Source organism: Aquarana catesbeiana, linkage group LG10 (genome assembly GCF_042186555.1).
Source record: "Aquarana catesbeiana isolate 2022-GZ linkage group LG10, ASM4218655v1, whole genome shotgun sequence".
Classification (NCBI taxonomy): Eukaryota; Metazoa; Chordata; class Amphibia; order Anura; family Ranidae; genus Aquarana; species Aquarana catesbeiana.
In genome coordinates this window covers 213,387,024-213,407,958 of record NC_133333.1, presented here as the reverse complement: position 1 = coordinate 213,407,958, position 20,935 = coordinate 213,387,024, and the positions used below count along the sequence as shown (strand labels likewise).

The window sequence follows — 20,935 nt, the reverse complement described above, 5'->3', positions numbered from 1 at the left end:
AGACAGAAGCCAATTAACCTACCAGCATGTCTTTGGAGTGTGAGAGGAAACCGGAGTACCCAGAGGAAACCCACACAGACACAGGGAGAACATGCAAACTCCAGGCAGGTAGTGTCGTGGTTGGGATTCGAACCAGCAACCCTTCTTGACACTTTTTCAGACCATTAACAGCGATTGGAGCCAAAAATAGCCCCTGATTACTGTATAAATGTCACGGGAAGGGGTTAACACTAGGGGGTGATCAAAGGGTTAAATGTGTGTCCTAGGAAGTGATTCTAACTGTGGGGGGATGGGACTCCCTGAAGGAGGAGACCGATCGCTGTTCATACTTAGTATGAACAACAGATGTATCTCCTCACCCCTGACAGAACGGAGATCTGTCTGTTTACATTGACAGACCTCCATTTTGTGTCTCTCAGGAGCGATCGATGGTGCCCGGCGAACATCGCGGCTGCCAGGCACGTGCATCATCTCCAGCGTCACGCAGCGGGCGCGCACTTGCCCCCTAGTGGTCTTAAAAGCGGACGATGTATACCTATGGCAATTTTCCCAGGCTAGCCAACCTGCCGCAGTATAACTGCGGCGGCTGGTCGTCTAGTGTTTAAAGCGGCTTTTCAGTCATTTTTTTCAACTTTCCATTAGAGCTGCACAATTAATTGTTAAGAATAGAGATTGCAATTTTTTTTTTTCCCCTTCGCAATCTTAAAGTGGAATTCCGCTTAAAAAAAAAAAAGTACAAATACTGCAGCTGCTGACTTTTAATAATCGGACACTTACTTGTCCCAGGGTCCAGTGATGCGGGGAAACAAAGTCCCGCTCGTTTCCCCCTCCTCTCTGCGGCACCGGCATTGTCACTGTGGGCGCCCAGCTGTGGCTTCACAGTAGAGCACGCACTGCGCATGCACTAGCAGCGCTGTGACTGGCCGGGCAATCATCTGTGTCCCAGATGATTTCCGAGAGGGAGGGGAGAGGTGAACTTGCTACATGCCACATTTGGCATGTAGTTGGTTTTTTTTGGGGCCGGGGGGGGGGGGGGGGGCGGAAACCCTCATTTCAGATGGAAAAATCTGTCCACAGGACAACTATTAGTTGTGCACTCCACAAATCTGGCCTTTATGGAAGAGTGGCATAAAAAAGCCATTGTTGAAACAAAGCCATATGAAGTCATGTTTGCACTTTGCGAGAAGCCATCTGAGGGACAAAGCAAATGTGGAAGAAGGTGCTCTGGTCAGATGAGACCAAAATTGAACTTTTTAGCCTAAAAACAAAACGCTATGTGTGGTGGAAAACTAACACTGCACATCACCCTGAACACACCATCCCCACCGTGAAACATGGTGGTGGCAGCATCATGTTGTGGGGATGCTTTTCTTCAGCAGGAACAGGGAAGCTGGTCAGAGTTGATGGGAAGATGGATGGGGCCAAATACAGGACAATCTTAGAAGAAAACCTGTTAGAGTCTGCAAAAGACTTGGGGTAGAGGTTCACCTTCCAGCAGGACAACGACCCTAAACATACAGCCAGAGCTACAATAGAAGGGTTTAGATCAAAGCATATCCATGTGTTAGAGTGGTCCAGACTTAAATCCAATTGAGAATCTGTGGCAAGACTTGAAAATTGCTGTTCACAGACGCTCTCCATCCAATCTGACAGAGCTTGAGCTATTTTGCAAAGAAGAATGGGCAAAAATGTCACTCTCTAGATGTGCAAAGCTGGTAGAGACATCCCCAAAAAGACTTGCAGCTGTAATTTCAGAAAAGGGGGTTCTACAAAGTATTGACTTGGGGGGGGGGGCTGAATACAAATGCACGTCACACTTTTTACATATTTAATTGTAAAAAAATTGAAAGTCATTCATCATTTTCTTTCCACTTCACAATTATGTGTCACTTTGTGTTGGTCTATCACATAAAATCCCAATAAAATACATTTATGTTTTTGGATGTAACATGACAAAATGTGGAAAATTTCAAGGAGTGTGAATACTTTTTCAAGGCATTGTATATTAACATTCTGGCTACTAGAGAAGAGGAGAAATGGCCACCCACAGAAAGGATGTTTATAGGAAAAGGAGGCCTCAGTTATGGCCACTGACATCACTATGGGGATTTTCAGTATATACAAAATGGATGTGCTACCAGAGTGGTTGAAGATGGAGACATGCTGCAGGAAACAATCAGAGACTGGGAACATGTTACCTGAAACTGCTAGAGATCGCTGGCAGTATATCCCTCAAACAAAACAGTGATCTACTCCCAGTAATGACTACTATGGACCAAGGGCCACTCACCACTTATCAAAGGGCTGCATGTGTCCACATAGAAGTGGCAAAAGGTCTCATTCTACCATAGAATTTCTCATATCACTGGTGTTTTCAGATGAGTCAGATGATTACCTCCAGAAATAGGAACAAGACTTGGAATCTCACACACGTTTACATTATATTAGATGCATTCTCCCCTCCAGAAAGAAGTTTTACATTTATGCAGCAGGTGAATGCATGCTGGTAGGCCACAGGTACTGCCACCAGGGCCGCTGATAAGGCAGTTCAGCCACCCCTCCTGTACTGGACCTGGGCCCCATCAGTTCCAAAGGGGGGCCCAGGCACCTACTGAGCAGGAGGGCCGGCTCTACTGTCTTATTGCAGACACCGATTCTCTTCTGCCTCCCCCTACAGCACTGCCAGCTTCTCTTCCTCTCCCTATAGCTGCACTGCAAGGGGATGTCAGGGCTGGGCTCAGCCCTTCCTTCTCTGAGCTGGCTGCTCAGCTGTCGGCTAATTGCCAGCTCCTATCTCTCCACAGTTACTCAGCTCTTGATGACATCCTGCTTGTCAGTCCTGCCTACTTAAGCCATCCAGCCCAGAGGATCTCTGCCTTTGCTTTAGTCAACATCACAGAGACGCTCTCCTGCATTCCTGTTAAAAGACTTGCTTAGCTGACATCCCTTCTGGCTCCAGATCCTGCTTGCTGTTTTACTACGCTCATCTCTGGCTCCCTGACGTTTGGCTTGTCTGACTATCCATTCCGGTTCCTGAACTCTGGCTATGTTTTGACTACATTTGTTCTATTTACCTTTATTATTAAACAAGTGTGATTTAACTGTACTTGTCTGTACCTGTCTTGGTCTGATTTCATGGTTTCTGACAGGGAATTGGTTCTAGCACATGCACCCCTTCCATCTGCTGTCTGGGCCCCCCTGTGTGCCCCTTTCCTCCACAGCGTTTCTGACTTCCCTCCTCTCCTAGTGGCAGCTGCAGCGGGCATGAAAGGGGATGTAATTTACTGACCCCTTCCTTTCCTGAATGAACGAGTGATCGATACCAATCACTTCTGTGTCCATTCTTCACTGAAGCAAAGTAATCTGTGTTTACTGTGCTTCACTCTGTGATTGAGCAGGAAGCTTTAAAACTCTTCCTACTGTATTCATTCATCTGTGCAGCTGAGGCTGTAGAGAAAAGGACTGATGAATCTATATCCTCAGTCACTTTCGGTCAGGAAGGGGGGGGCCCTGTCAGGTGGGCTGAATGGGGCCCTGTGATTTCTAAGCGAAACCCTGACTGTCACCATTGCTCAAATCTCTGGAAACAACAAGCAGGGGCATGCTGCACATAGTCACTGCCATTTTTGAATAAGCATGCTGTTTGTAGCCAGTGTTTTATATGATACTGTAAATACAGGATTTGACCATATTACTGATTGTTCCATTTATATTGTATGCATTCTCCCTTCAATACCCTCTTCTGGTTTAATGCAGGCTAATCAGCTCAGCCTGGGTTCAGTAATGGGTATCAGTGTCCTCCAATTAGAGCACTAAGTGGCCACATGAAAGGGCATTTAGCATTTTCTGCACCAGACCAATTTACATATAGTTACTGCTTGTTAAGACGTTGCTATATTTAGGTGGCGGCCAGCTTTTCTCAGGCTCCTGAGGACACTCTGGCTGCATTAGGCTTCGGCGTGAAGAATCCAGTGTGATTCCTTGGCCTTGCAGTTAAAGAATGAATTAGCATTATATATGCTAGGTATGTTATAACATTTATGTATGTAGTCAATATTCAGTATGAGACATGGGAAATGGGAAGGGGGGGTGGAGGATTAAGATATATACATACAGTATATCATTTGATCTGCCAGTATTTTCTTTCTTATGAAAAAAAAAAAAATCCAGCTTCCTCAGAATGATAGCAGCCTTGAACAACGGACATATAAGATGGAATCTGCATAGTATGAGAGTGTGGGCTTTTTTCCAAAGTTATTTGAGTTCCTTAGTATTAGAAATTGTCTTTAATCGCTTCAACAACGGACACTTTTACTCCCCTCCTACCCAGGCCAATTTTCAGCTTTCAGCGCTATCGCATTTTGAGTGCCAATCAGTCATGCAACACTGTACCCCAATGACATTTTTACCATTTGAGACAGATAGAGCTTTCTTTTGCCACTGGGTTTTTTATTTTTTTTTGCTATATGAATGAAAAAATATCGATATACCCAACACCATCTGGCCTGAGGAAGGAGCGCATATGCTCTTAAAATGCGTTGCCACGCCTATGCTGCATCACGAGTGGTGTCACGTCCGCTTCCCTTCTGCACCCGAAAGTCTTTGGTAATCCAGCTGAGGATGCCTTGTGGGTATTCCCTGCACTTGCTATCTTAACACAGTGGAAAGCACGAGACCTGACGCCCTAAGAGCAGTGGATGTTTAATGAGCATTTTACTACTGTCTTCTTGTGAGTTGTCCTTATAGCACAATAGATGTTGTGCCTGGGCACACCCTAATCACCCTGTGCGGTACTGATTCCCCCTGCTTTCTGCCCCATCACCCACTGCAGTGCTGCCAGCTTCCCTCCTCTCCTTTCCCTCCGACTGCTGCAAGGAATGTTTCAAGGTGGAGAGCAAAGGAAGGGGCTGCTAAATGTTTTATTTACCGGCTCCTTCCTTTTCTGAATGAGCACAGTGAGTGATTGCTCCTGTGTTCACTCTTAACTGAAGCATAGTAACCTATGCCACTCAGCACAGAGCATTTCCCATTCCTTCACTGTCCAGTGCAGCTGAGGCTGCAGAGAAAGGGACTGGGAAAGCTCTGTCCTCAGTCCCTATCTCAAAAGGGAGAGAGCTCAGTGTTTAGACCCTTGAAATTTTACCATAGGCCGTTAACGAGGCTCCTAAAAAATTGTAGACAAATAATAAAAAATAATATTGTAAAAAAATAATTTAAAAAACAAAATTGTAAAAAATTATAAAAAAAAACCTAAAAAAAAAAAACAAAAAACGATGGACACAGTCCACTGCCCTACTGACACCGTCCACTGCTCTGTTGATATACACACATGTGTGTTTTTGCTCTGGGGTGCATGCCCTAATGCAATAGGCTGCGCACACCAATGTCAGGGACACTGGTGACAGTATGTACAAAAAATGTCTTTTTTTTTTTTTTTTTTCGTTTCTTACCTTTTTCTTACATAATTTTACCAGAGCAGTACATTGTTACCATATTGACACTGTACTGCTCTGGAAAGGTGATCAGGATTTTTTTTTACTATAATTGCTTATTACAGTGATGATCACTGTATAAGAAATCACTTTTACTTTGTGAATGGCATCCATTCATGTGCCATTGTGTGCTATGGTGATAGCTGTGATTGGCCACAGCTATCACATGGTCTGCTGTGATTATCTCTGAACCATGTAATCACTGTGACCAATCAAAGAGATCACATTAGTACACAGTGAATGTCTATGAATAAAAGCCATTAAGTACAACTTACATGTAATCGCTGTGATTGCTCACAGCGATCACATGGTACCAGGGCCGGCCCAGTACATCAATCTGCGTTCACCACCAGACAGTGGGTCACACTGGGCCCCAGGGGTGCACATCAGGTGCGCAACTAGTAGAACATCCGGGATAACAGTCCCCCACCCGTATTTTTTAATTAGGCCGGGTGGAAGGTATTTCAAGTAGAATTCCAGCTAAAGCCTAACTAGTCTTTAAAATATTCCCTCCCCCTCCTAACACCTATACTAACTAACCTGTGTAAAAAAGATGCATATACTTACCTATTTTCAGCCTGTTTTGGTCCACTCACTTGATCCAGCTCGCCTGTGTCAGCCAGTGGCAGCTGCAGGGGAGAGGAGGGACCGCCGACAACGGCTGCACCACAGAACCTATAGGGATTGTCATCATTCCTAGCTTTCTCAGCTATTGTTAAGCGCTCTCTTGAATCCCCTACAGGCACCGTTGTCTGACACAGGGCATCATGTGACCGGACCAGAGTGGGCTGTAAATAGGCAAGGATATACATCTTTTTTTACACAGATTAGTTAGCATAGGCATTATGAGGGGACAAGGAGCATTTTAGGTCTAGTTAGGGCTTTATCTGGAATTCTACTGTAAGTTCAATTGCATTTCAGTGTAAATGACTTAAAGAGGAGCTCCAGTCATTTTTTATAAAATTAGAAGTCAGAAGCTGCAAAAACTGTAGCTGCTGACTTTTAAATAATAACCACTCATTTGTACCACGATCCATCGCTGTGCTCATTCGAGACCTTTTCTCTACCTGTCTTTGGTCCCCAGTGCCGGCATCTTAACTATGGGCACCCAGCTGTGACAGCTTTCAGGTTCACAGCCGGATACCCACTGCACATGCATGAGCCACGCACTGTGAATGGTCCCGCAGTCTTCTGGGACCTGTGATGTTTCCCAGAAGACTGTGGAGAGGGAGAGGAGAACTCACCTAGGCAATCCGAGTGGAAGTGGGAGCAGGTACCTGTTAAATATCCTTAGCTGGGAAGTGGTGTGAAGATTAATAGGAACAATATTTGGTGAGATAAGATAAATGATCTAAGGCATATATGTCAAACACAAGGCCTACGGGCTGAATCCGGCCTCCAAGGCCTTTTCCCGTGGCCCTCACTGCTGGTTTTGTAGCCAGAATGTGGCGGGAAACTATTCCACCACCTCCCGGCTCTCACCCTCCACTCCTGCGGCAGGGACAGATCTCCAGAGAGAGAGAGAACGATCTCCCTGCAAGGCGAGGCAGAGCCACCTACACAGGGAGGTACTTGAGCCAATCCAGGAAGGAGGGAGATGTGAGGAAGATTTGGGGGTTGCACACAGCACACTCCTGAACCTTACACTCTGTATGTAGCACACTTCTGAACCCTGTACTTTGTACGTAGCGCACCCCTGAAAGCTGCACTCTGTGCGTAGGGCACACGCGAACCATGCATTTTGTACGTAGCACACCCCTGAACCCTGTACTCTGTACATAGCGCACCTCTGAACCCTGCACTCTGTATGTAGCCCACCACTGAACCCTGCACTCTGTATGTAGCGCACCCCTAAAACCTGCACTCTGTGCGTAACGCACGCCTGAACCCTGCATTTTGTACGTAGCGCACCCCTGAACCCCACACTCTGTACGTAGTGCACCCCTAAACCCTGCATTCTGTACGTAGCACACCCCTGAACCCTGCACTCTGTACATAGCGCACCGATGAACCCTGCACTCTGTATGTAGCGCACCCCTGAACCCTGCACTCTGTACATAGAGCACCCCTGAAACCTGCACTCTGTGCGTAGCGCACCCCTGAAAGCTGCACTCTGTGCTTAACGCACACCAGAACCCTGCATTTTGTACGTAGCGCACCTCTGAACCCTGCACTCTGTACGTAGCGCACCCCTAAACCCTGCACTCTGCATGTAGCGCACCCCTGAACCCTGCATTCTGTACGTAGCGCACCCCAGGTGCAACCGCCCCTTTGACGGCCGGCCCACAATGAATTTGAGTTTGACATCCTTGATCTAAGGCATCCATGTGAGTGGATCAGTGATGAACCCAGTGACACATCATAACACTATTCACTTAAGAGGTATATAAGATAGTAGGAATGATTAGGGGAAAAAAGAATAAAGGAGAGGAGGAAACAAGTATTGGTGCATTATTTTACCGATTCATAGAAATTGCTGTAGTAGGCCCCACCATGAAAGTCTTTTGAATATTATATTAAAAATAAGAGGCTCAGTGGGTAGACTGACCATGTTCTCTATTGCGATTTGAATGCACAATAGTTAGGATCAAGTTCAGTGTTACTTTAAAGCAGAGGAATGGTATAATGGCATGTTCCCTCAATGGACATCTGGAACTGGTTTTCACATTACACGTGTTCTGTACTGAGAGATGGCGTTATTACAGAAGAGCCATAGACAGTGCTTAGATGTCAGAATCATATACAGATTGCTATACACAGGAACTTGTTCAGTCAGCAGCTGCCACTCTCTACTGCCAGGCGGTCTGAGCCTGCAATCATGGCAAAAGACGCTGCAGGTGCAGACACCTCCGTGGGGCACTTTCAATGTGCAATCAGCCAAAATTGGCATCCTGGAGAGAAGCCTCTCATCAATCAGCTGGAGAGCCATAGAAAAGGCATCATAGTGTATGGGAATGATCTATCCTGTAACCTTCTATGCGCTGGATGAATGAAAGTTCCAAATCTCTCTTTTCTTTTCTAACCTAAAGGTAGATTCCGATTGGTCATTACAGAGGACACACACTGAAAGACTTCAGTAAGCGCGATTGCAATATCGTGCTGTCTGAATATTCCCATCTATACTAGGGCAAGTATACCTTCTATGGACACCGGAACTTATGAATAAAAGCTAGTTCAAAGTGGAAATCCTGTTTTCCTTTATGCATGTGGACTTTGATCATTTTAAGGATGAGAGGCTTTGAATTTTTTTCTGCAATTTTGCAAACTTCAAAAACTTCCCGATTTCAACCCTTTCTGGACTGACAACACGTGATTAGACTCAGAAAACAATGCCTAGAGCATGCTTGAATGGTTTGCTATTAAAATTGAAAGGCTGGCACCACAATGTACCCAAAAAAACTGCCCAAAATATATATCTGTGCTTGTGAACACTTAACAATCCACAGATGTATTTATTTCTGAAAATCAAACCGTTTGCAGTTCACATCTTTTTGAGAAATGGTACACTGTGGACATGTTATGTGCCAGGTGGCTGGCTTCAATACTTTTAGAGTTAAGCCTCGTACACACAATCAGATTTTCAGACAGGAAATGTGTGATGACAGGCTGTTGGTGGAAAATCCGACCGTGTATGCTCCAGCGAACAATTGTTGTCGGATTTTCCACAGACAAATGTTGGATCGCAGGTTTTAAAATTTTCCGCAGATAAATGTCTGTTGTCGGATTTTCCGATCATGTGTACACAAGTCCGTCAGACAAAAGTCCAAAGTACAAACACGCATGCTCGGAAGCAAGGATGAGCCAGAAGCCGTCGGTCATGTAAACTAGCGTTTATAATGGAGAATTAACATTCGTGACGTGGTAAATTATGAAATCTCAAAATGCAGGGCACAATTCTCTTCTTCTTTAATAGGATAATAATGAGGCTGCTTTGCCGGTGATACTGATGGAGTTATTGCAAACAGATTTTCAAAGTCTTTTTTCTAGTGACATTAAGAACAATATTATTATGCTTTTTTTTTTTTTTTTTTTTTATTTGGGCAAGTTACCACAACACCATTATCCCGTAGTTTTTAAGATCAAAGATACAACTATGTTGGTGTCCCTTGTCAATTTTACATTGCATTTTTTTTTTAATGTAACTGCCTACTCCCAAACTGTCATTTGAAGTAAAACACATAGCCGAGTATTATTCTACACAATTTTTTTATTGTACATTAAAAAAACCAAAACAAATAAAATTAGACATGCTATCTGCCAATAGAACTTAACCAAAAAGTGCATTATATGCATCCAAAAATTAGAAAATATACCAAATAATTCAACCAAAAAAACAATAACAAAACAATAACTCCAAGTCCAATAATACATAACAAGTTATCTCCTCCGATTCTGCAATATGGCTGGTTGGCAAACGGCCATTCAGAAACGAACTGAAAAGAGTGAAATGAAAAGTGCGAAATTAAAAGCGAGTAATGAAAAGCATGAATCAACACCCAACAAACTTCTACTAACACAAAATTAGCAGAAGGGGCCAAAAGGGTGGCACTAAAGAGCTGAAGAACAACGTAGTACATCACTACGTTCGTATTTGTTGGCCAACAATTCCTTGCCGTTTGTACGCAAGACAAGTTTGGGCCAATGTCCTCCGGACAAAAGTCCACGGTTTTGTTGGCCAACAATCCAATCGTGCGTATGAGGCTTTACTGACTCAAAAAATCACACAAATCAGGAGTTGCCACTTTATTGGCTGTATGCTAGTTCCAAGCCACAGACAGACACTCAACTAGGCTGTGTGACCATAATGTAGGGAGTGTGAGCTACACTATATGGTCTAAAGTTTGTGGATATCCTTCCATATAATTGACTTTAGGTATTTCCAGGATACTGGTAATGCTAGTGCATACAAAGTCATTTTAGACAACTGCTCACTCCCAGCTTTGTGCTAATAGTTTGGGAAAGGCCCCTATATATTATAGCATAGGCTAAGTCTATAAAAACTTGGTTTGACCAGTTTGGAGTGGAGGACAAGAGTGGTCTGCACAAGCCCTGACCTCAACCCTACTGAACATCTCTGGGATGAATTGAAATGCCAATGGTGAGCCAGGTCTTCTCATCCAACAGAAAATCCAAATATTACTCTGCGCTGCCCAAAAAGTACTAGCAGCTAACACAACAAACAGAAATTTTGCTCAAATCAACAAATACATTAAGTGTAGCACTGAGATGCCAGATTAAGTGACCTTTGTTATGTTATAAACATAAACAGCATAATAAATCTATACATATATATATATATATAAATGACACATGTAGTAAAAAATTGTGTGAAAAGAAACAGAAAAAAATGGATTAAAGTGGTTTAAGAAATGAAGTCTATAGTAATCTTTAAAAATCCACAGTGTGCGATGGTTTATGACAGTCCATATTGAAGTGAGATGATCTTGATCACCGTGCATGCAACCAATATGTTGGATGGAAAGTAAGAACACCAGTGTGATGATACCACCACCAGGATAAATGCAGGCTTACCAGAGAGTTTGAACTCAAAAGAACATACGTTCTATGAGTCAAACCAGCTTGTATTGTCAGCCGACATAAGAGATGGAACCTTGGGAGTCATCAATACTTGGAATCTGAAATCTCGAAGGCCTTCATGAAAGGATCGTCTCCATACAGGTGGTTACACATCAGAGAAAGGTGGCCCATAGGGAATAAAAGAGGTGCCACATAGCATAATTTGACTCTCCAGCTCTTCATAAACCTAGACATGGAAGCAGCAGCAAAATGACATCAAACATTCTCATCCAACATCAGTACCTGGGCTTCACAAATGGGAACAAATTCCCACACACAAACTCCAAAATCTTGTGGAAAGCCTTCCTGGAGGAGGAGGTTATTAAAGCCACAGGGTGTGTGGGGGGGAGTAATGGCCATGATTGTGGAATAGTGGGCCCACAAACCTTTGGTCATACAGTGTACTTTATGGGCAAGGGACCATTGTGACAGGTTCAGTGTTTTCTGCAAAAGCAGAAAAGTGTAAGCTATACATTACAAAAGCAAAAAAAAGAAAATTAGAACTAGAACACAATAAACAATGAAAACTATAAAAAAATTACAAAAAAGGTGAGTGACAACATCTAATCACACAAAGATGTGTTGGAAATTCAAAGGTTTTTTTTTTCACTGGAAAGTGAAGTACTGACAACAAAAAACATTATATATGTTTTAGGCTAGGTTCACACTACGAATCGCCTATGAAATCGCACAGGTATGCGCACCGCATTGCTGTGCAATTCACATGCGATTTAGTGTGATGCGATTTGAGACCAGTCATTTTGAATGAGCTCAAATCACACCACATCGCAAGAAAGAAGTGCATGTACTCCTTTTGGACATGCACTGCAACTAGATCACATGATACTTTTGTACCATGCAATTCGGTGCAGGCATTCGGGGTGTCCTTAACATGGCACTGACACACACTGCAGATCGCAAGGGCAGCGCATTTTGAATGCGGTGCAAGAAATGCCCACGGATCTTGGGTTTTTCTGCACCGCGTTCTAGTGTGACCCGGGGCTTAGAGTATGCATTACAAAGATAAGAAGGTGACAGTGTCACATTTAATTGGGTGTATTTTTATTGTTCACAAGAACAATACATATCTGTTTCTAATTAAGCACCTCAGATTGAGTGAAGAAGCAAGATGCCATCTATGTGTCATGTGTGCTCGTATCACGTTGTAGATCTCATTCTAGAAACACTCAATACAAGGCACATGAATTACTCTTTATTAGGCCATAAAATTCTCCCTTCTCTCATTTGTTATTTTTAATCACTGAAATAACATCTCAATAGCCTTTGATATCCCATCTCCATGGCGACCTTAGTGTAACAGTTGATGTAGGTAAACAGCCTCCTTCCGGAGAAGTAGGGGCTTGGCGATCTGAAGAGGTTTTAAGATAATTTGCTGGAAATATTGCGCTCCTCAGAGGAAACGGATACATTCCAGATCCGAGTTGACAACAGTGAAGAGTATGTGCCATACTGGCACTTAAATATTACTAAATATGCACAGAAGTACTATTAAAAATATATCTAAATTCCAATGTACACATATAATGATTATAATAAGTCCTCTTTTTTTATGTTTGCATTTCTTTTTACTGTTTGCTTTTGTATTCAAAGGATGCCAGACAGAAAAGAGAGAGGAAGAGAGATACAATGTGAGAGAATAAACAGAGTAAGCTAGAGCAAGAACAATAAAAAATGCTGGAGGTTAAGGCAAACCTGCGCTCCAAAAAAATAATCATTCTAATGGCTCCTTGGAGAAATATCGAAAACACTTTTACACTATCTGGAAAACTGAGAAAAGGATTTGGGCATTACCTTTTCTACAGAAGCACAATCCAAAATACTCACTGTGTCCTTTTGATCTTTCATAAGTAGTAAATACCACAAATCTGAATATAAGATAGGTATACATTGGCACCGTACTCCTGCGGTGCCAAATTCCATGTATCCTACCCTTCCAGCAGCATTCTGGAGATGTGAACAAGTTCACTGAGATATGCTACATGTTTTTTTGGTCCTGCCCAGTTCTGGATAATTTTTGGACATGAGTACATGAGAGTTTCCAAAAATTTACAGAAAGGACAATTCCTAAGTCATCTGAGTTTTTCTTCCTACATCATAACTCAATTTCCGGTAACAATTTCTAAAAAATCTGTACTGCGCTGGTAAATACTGCACACTGGCACTGTGGAAAACATCCACACCATCAACAATTCAACAGTAGCTCAAATGGGTGGAAGACCATAGATTAATGGAGAGCCCTACCAGCTCCTTGGAAAACACGTACTCTAAATGTCTAACTATATGGTTTTAGTGCATAGAATATTCTTCTACAGACGTGTTAAAAAAGTTGCTCAATGGCTAAACAGGTATATCCCATTGCAAATTTTTTTTTATGTTCTTGATTATGTCTTTTTTTTTATATATAAAAACATAGTTTGCATAAATCAAAGTGGCTGCTTAAGGGACAACAGGGGTATACTTCACCACCTAGTGCACCTTACACTCCCATTTTGTTTCCCTTCCACCCTCTTTGCCCATTCCTTAGTTCCCATTACAGGTCACTTTTATTAATTACATGGATTCCTTGGTCCTTACCCCCTACGCCGATGTAACTCTTATCTATCAACCTTGAGAAGCATTCTACATTATCATTAATTATTAGGTTATGACATGCCTATTATATCCTGTTCATGTTATTATGCAGAAAGTTGAGCTATACACCATGGGGGCCCCTGGACTTTCATGTCACCTGTTCGAAATTGATTATCATGTGTCCAAGCTCTCTGTCATCTACATCACAGGTGTCAAAGTGGTGGCCCTCCAGCTGTTGCGGAACTACAAGTCTCATGAGGCGTTGCAAGGCTGACAGTTACAAGCATGACTCTCACAGGCAGGGGCATGATGGGACTTGTAGTTCTGCAACAGCTGGAGGGCCGCCAGTTTGACATCCCTGGTCTACCTCATTCTACATGAATGCACATCTATGTACTTCCTTGTTACACACTAAACTGCTGAAGTCCAGTACTGGAATTGTCCAATGTGCCTTCTCTTTTCCCCCATCTTTTCCTCCTTTCTTTTTGTAATACAATAAAACTATAAACAAAGAAAAAAAAACATCTTAAATTATTTCGGTAAACAACACCAGTAAAATTTTCATATTTCCAAGGATGAAATTACACCGCTCCAGGTGAGATCACACCTACATCCTTCAATCACACCCCGGCTCGCCACCGTCACATACCAAGATAAGAGAAATCGGCTGCACACCACCGTGAATATGCTTAAATCACTTATTCCATGAAAATCTCAAATGAAGACAGCACATGAAACACAAACTAATTAATGCTTTAGCTGTTAACGCGTTTCACACATATGTTAGTGCTTATTCATAACCTTTCTAACATATGTGTGAAACGCGTTAACAGCTATAGCATTACTCTGTCTTTCATGTGCTGTCTTCACAGTGGTGTGCAGCCAATTTCGCTTATGTTAAAATTTCCATATTGGTTTGGATAAAGAAGTGAAGAGTTAGCTTCTGCCTGTTTTCTTTTCGTCTCTACTTGAGGAATTTCCCCTCAGTAATAGGAAATCTCTTTAACTTAGACAAAGACAAAAACACATTTTAGTAGGTTCCATTTCTGGTAGCACAGCACACCACGTGCTAGGTCGCAATCACACAGCTTTAAAAATGTTTTACCAATGGTATTACGCGTGTTTCCTAATGCCGCATACACACGACCGGTTTTTCCATCAGAAGGAACTCTGACGTTTTTTTTTACAGAGTTCCGATGGAGTTCCGCTGAAACGGACTTGCCTACACACGATCACACCAAAGTCCGATCATACATGACGTACGACGGGACTAGAAAAAGGAAGTTCAATAGCCAGTAGACAATAGCTGCCCTTGCGCCGTTTTTGGTCCGTCAGAATAGCATACAGACGAGCGGTTTTCCCGATAGGAATTGATTCCGTCTGAAAGATTTAAAACATGTTCTATTTCTAGGTCCGTCAGAGTTTTCGAAAGAAAAAGTCAGATGAAGCCCACACACGATCGGAATATCTGATGGAATGATTCCGTCGGACCTTTTCTGCCGGAAGGTCGTGTGTACGCAGCATAAAAGAAAACTTCCTGTGTAATTATCTGTAAAATACTTGCATGTAGATGCATTTAAATGCATAAAGTCGTGTATGGGTACATCATTTTTTATGATCATTTATTTTTCCCCTTTGTTTAGACTTAATTTACACGCTTACACATGCATATAACTGCATTTCTATGCATAAAGTGCATGTTCTTAGAAACAGATTTTTGGACTTTGTTTTCTGAAAGCATCTCCTGTTTACACAACTGTGTGAATGGCTCCTTTGAAACAATGCATCTGCATTGAGATTTGTAAATAAAAAAAACACTTGTATATATGTTTTTTTATGAACATATGAATAGAGCCTTAGGCCTCATGCACACAGGACATTTAAAAAACGCCAGCGCTGCTGCCAGAAAAAATCAGCACTAAAAACGATGACGATGTTGGCCGCGTTTTTTAATAGTGTTTATGGGCGTTTTTTGGCGTTAGCGTTTTTTGGCATTTGTTCAGTAAAAACACACCCTATAGTGTAATAATGCCAAATGCCGCAGAATACTTGTTACAACGTTTAGCCGCGTTTAGCAGCATATTTTGGCTTTTTTCGTTTCTGCAGCTCAACAGCCACTGCTCCTGGACACACAGGCTGTCATTTTTTTCTACAGCCCCTAAACGCTTATGCCTCCAAATGCCTCTGACAGTTTATGTGTGCATGGACACAAAGGCAAACATGGAGGGGTGTTTAGAGGCAGTTAAAAAAAACGTCAGGCGCCCCTAACAGCAGCCGTAAAAATGTGCTGTGTGCATGAGGCCTTATGCCCTGTACACACGGTCGGATTTTCCGATGGAAAATGTGTGATAGGACCTTGTTGTCGGAAATTCTGACCGTGTGTAGGCTCCATCACACATTTTCCATAGGAATTTCCGAAACACAAAGTTTGAAAGCTTGCTATAAAATTTTCCGACAACAAAATCCGTTGTCGGAAATTCCGATCGTGTGTACACAAATCCGACGCACAAAGTGCCACGCATGCTCAGAATAAATTAAGAGACAAAAGCTATTGGCTACTGCCCCGTTTATAGTCCCGACGTACGTGTTTTACGTCACCGCGTTCAGAACGATCAGATTTTTCGACAACTTTGTGTGACCGTGTGTATGCAAGACAAGTTTGAGCCAACATCCGTCGGAAAAAATCCTACGATTTTGTTGTCGGAATGTCCGATCACGGGTCCGATCAATGCCCCGTGTGTACAGGGCATTGGTGTGTTGATCTGCAGCACAAATCTATCAACTAAGTGCGTTGGATTTCCATGCCGAAGAAATACCAATGCATCACATTAACACATGTAATGTGCATTGTAGAAGCATACATGTTACTGCATAGCTTTTCTGTGAATGGGCCCATGATATTTTTATTGCTGTCTGTGGCTTCCTGCACCTGTGACAACCAATCCATTTCTTGTATGGGTGTCAAAATGACTGGAAGTGGTGGGAAATCTCCATAATGGAGTCACAGACAGAAAGAAAAACCTGATAGAATTTTAACTCTTCCCTCTATCCAAAAGTAAAAAAACAAATCACCAGGAGTTAGGCTTTGAATATTGTCCGTACACGATTTTTACTCAAGCATAAATCTGCTCTAAAGTGTACCAACTGTGTCTTCCTATACTTTCTCATGGGGGTGGGAGGTTCTTTGTTATGTAAATAATGACTTCAGCTAATAAGGCACCCCACAACTGTCAGGGAAACGGCCATCATTGTGATGGGCCAGTGGCAGAAGCAAAGGATCAAAGCACTCACTTCATTGGAGAAAGCAGAATTTGCAAAATAGACTTCCCCAGATTTTAGAGCTTCTGGGAACTTTAGAAGATAACAAAGTATAGACAGACACATCTGGGAGCTTTCATTTAAAACCTGCTGACAATTTTGAATGTTGCAAGTCACAACAAGTACACTTTAACATTTTAGTACAGCTAAAGTTGATATTTCAATCACTGGATGCTTATTTCTGTCTAAAAGAAAGATCTCAGTACTCAAGTTCCCAAGTCTGTCCACCTGCTGCTCCCATTACCAGCCCTCTTTACTTTCCCTGTTGAGTTTCTTTATTTATTTACATTATAAAGAATGCAGCAGGAAGTATGGGACCCTGTGGCAAAGATGAGGCAGAATTGGAAACGCGTTTGAATAGATCTCACCATACTGGGGAACAGTAATTTAAATCAGTGGTGTTTTTCTATAACTTCTCTTAAAAGCATCTTCTCTGTTTTACAGACACACCAGCAGGATGGAAAGCGGGAAAGTATCAAAAGCACGCTTTTTGTCTCACCCACGGACATCGAGAATGGTCAGATCATCACGTGTCGTGCCACCAATAAGGCGATTCCAGGAGGAAAAGACACAACAGTCACCATAAACATCCAACGTAAGTCTTATTCTAAAAAAATGCCTGGAGGTTGCGATGCCCTCCATGCACACAGAAGAGGCACCCGCCTAAGCCACCTGCCCAATTATTATTATTATTATGAAAAGCAACAATGAATGAGAGACACAGACACATGGCTCTGATGCACGGGGTAGTATTGATACCACACAGAGAGGGTTATTTACGAAAGGCAAATCCACTTTGCACTGAAAGTGCACTTGGAAGTGCAGTCACTGTAAATCTGAGGGAAAGATCTGAAATGAGTGGAAGCTCTGCTGATTTTATCATCCAATCACATGCAAGCTAAAATGCTGTTTTTTATTTTCCTTGCATGTCCCCCTCAGATCTACAGCGACTTTACTTCCAAGTGCACTTTCAGTGCAAAGTGGATTTTCCTTTAGTAAATAACCCCCAGAAACTTGGTGGTTGTGGTCACTTTTGCTAATTACCAAGTTTTTGACAGTACCTAATTTCCAAGAGTAGTCCAATAATATTTCAAGATTTGTCTCTGGAATGTCTTCGAAACTCTAAAACTCTTCTAGCCAAAGCAAACCTAACTTATGAATATATGTATATATATATATATATATGGTAAGGGGTTAGCTCAATGGTGATTACCTTCCCTGGGAAAAAGGAAATCCAGACAGCAGGTTTTCTTAAAATATGACTTGTAGCCAGTTTTATTTAAAAAGTTGCACAAAAATCAAACAAAACAGAAAATAAATCCTAGCCATCCAGGCACTAACTAAACATTTTAGGTTCCTAACTCACAGGTGAAGGGCTTCCCCCTCCCCTCTAAAACAAAAATAATGCACACCCTTTTCTTTCACAAAGCAAACTGGGTGTCAGGGGGTGTGCAGCGCGGCAATCGTTGTTGCGGTGTGTCAGTCTGACACACCGCAACTCCAATCTAGGTAAAGAGTCTGATGGAGACTCTTTACCACGTGATCAGCTGTGTCCAATCCAAGCTGATCACAATGTAAACAGGAAAAACCGTTTATAAGCTTTTCCTCACTCGTGTCTGACAGACGCGAGTAGAGGAGAGCCGATTGGCTGCTCTCCTGATGGGGGGGGGTCTGCACTGATTATCAGCACAGCCCCCCCCCCGAGGATGCCCACATAGAAACACAAGGGATGCCACCAGGGATTGCCATCACTGATGACCAACAGGGATGCCACACAGTGCCCACAAAGAATGCCAATCCGTGCCCTCAAATTATGCCAGTCAGTGCCCATCACTAATACCTGCCAGTGCTTCCTTTACAGTGATGCTCATCAATGCCACCTATCTGTGCCCATCAGTGCCACCTATCAGTGCCACCCATAAGTGCCCATCAGTGTCACCTATCAGTGTCACGTATTAGTGCCAATCAGTACCACCTACCAATTCCCATCAGTGCCGCATAGATGTGCCACCTATCAATGCTCATCAGTGCCGCCTATCAGTGCCCATCAGTGCTGCATATTAGTGCCCATAATTAGTGCCACCTCATCGGTGTCGCCTTATCAGTGCCCGTCAGTGCAGCCTCATCAGTGCCCATCAGTGAAGGAGAAAACTTACTTATTTACAAAATGTTATAACAGAAACGAAGAAAAACTTTTTTTTTCAAAATTTTTGGTCTTTTTTTATTTATTTAGCAAAAAATAAAAACCCCAGAGGTAATCGAATACCACCAAAAGAAAGCTCTATTTGTGGGAACAAAATGTTAAAAAATAAATTTGGGGTACAGTGTTGCATGACCGCGCAATTGTCATTTAAAAGCGACAGCGCTGAAAGCTGAAAATTGGCTTGGGTAGGAAGGGGGGAAAATGCCCTGTATTGAAGTGGTAAAGGAAGTAGGATAAGCAAAGAGACCAAAATGGAGAGCTGCAGCATTTAAGTAAAATGCAGACATACTGGTGAAGAAAAAAGTGAAAACTCAAAAATCACTCACCCTTTAGGAATGTTTCTTTTTCCATTGCAAATTATGGATGGTACCAATATTAGGGTAGAAAACATTATCAGCAATATGTACATTGCAAAAAGACAACATTTGGTGAAGTCTTCTGCAAAATCAAATTATTTGGATTACTTTAACCATAGTTGACATCTCCATACAGACATTACCATCAGACATATTCCCTATGCATCAAAGGAGGACATAGCCATTCTGACCTTTGTAAATAGGCCTCAAAGGTCAGTAGTATCTCATACAGTATAGCTATCCTGGAAGTCTTGTCACTGTACATCACCCTTTTGTCTCATTTGTTACAAGTCCTTACAGATTCCTGATTAAGAATTTATAAATTGTTATCATGGAAGGCTATTAAGGAGAAATTATATTGGGAAAGAAGCTGAGATTGGGCAGGCTGGTAATCGAGATATTCACTTTAATAGTTTGCCATCAAGCAGTATTAAGTAAAGCATGCAGAAACTGTCCATTTTCCATAAATTCCCCGAAACAACCCTGAACTGAGCGGCTGACAAGAACAACCACAGCCAAATCACAACGTTCAAGGGTTAGGAGGTGGTATGGTGATAGTGCCATAAAGTTCGATATGTGCTTACTCACGATTCAAGAGGAGCTATTACTTAATTTTCTCAATGGTTAGCTATATGTATTTTTTTTAAATATTATTATTATTATTATTATTATTATACAGGATTTATATAGTGCCAACAGTTTGTGCAGTGCTTTACAATGTGAGGGCAGACAGTACACTTACAATAGAAATCAATACAGGAGGGATCAGAGTGCCCTGTATCTAAAAATGTATCTAAAGCCAAAGCCATTTTTTAGTGTTTGATAGGATAGGAATAGTTAAAACTCAGTTCACTCAGTTTTTTAGTGAATAAAAGCAAAATCAAATTAAAAAGCAAGTAAAAACAAGTAAAAGCACACCTATTCAAAGTGAAGGTAAAGGCCCATACACACGATCGGACTTTTTGACAACAATGGTCCGACGGACCTGTATTATCGGACAAGCCGACCGTGTGTATGCTCCATCGGACAATTGTTTTCGGTTTTTCAACAGACAAATGTTCGCTGTGCATGCTCTCAAACTTTCCGGCAACAAATGTCTAATGGAGGATAATCCAATCGTGTGTACACAAGTCCATAGGACTAAAGTCCAAAGTACAAACACGCATGCTAACCAATGCTAAAGATCAGACAACAATAGCAGAAGTTGCCCAAAGGGTGGCAGTAAAGAGCTGAAAAAAACCACGTGATTTGGTGAAAGTTGGCTGAAAATGTTCTGCTGTGAGTATGCAGAGCAAGTTCACGGCCAACACCCTTCGGATCAAAATCCACGGAAAAGTCCAATGGAAGTCTGATCGTGTGTATGAGGCTTTATTCTTCACATAGACAGTTATCACTGG

The 20,935-nt window shown here is 42.3% G+C and overlaps 1 protein-coding gene across 2 annotated transcripts in view; it reads left to right on the top strand.

Annotated features, from left to right (window-relative positions):
* The window catches only part of KIRREL3 (kirre like nephrin family adhesion molecule 3), a 1,308,166-nt gene that overhangs the window by 1,021,083 nt on the left and 266,148 nt on the right, over positions 1-20,935 (top strand). For both annotated transcript variants that reach the window (XM_073603284.1, XM_073603286.1), the window contains exon 6: positions 17,424-17,574. In XM_073603284.1, the coding sequence (XP_073459385.1) occupies positions 17,424-17,574 (151 nt within the window). The remainder of the gene's footprint in view (positions 1-17,423; positions 17,575-20,935) is intronic.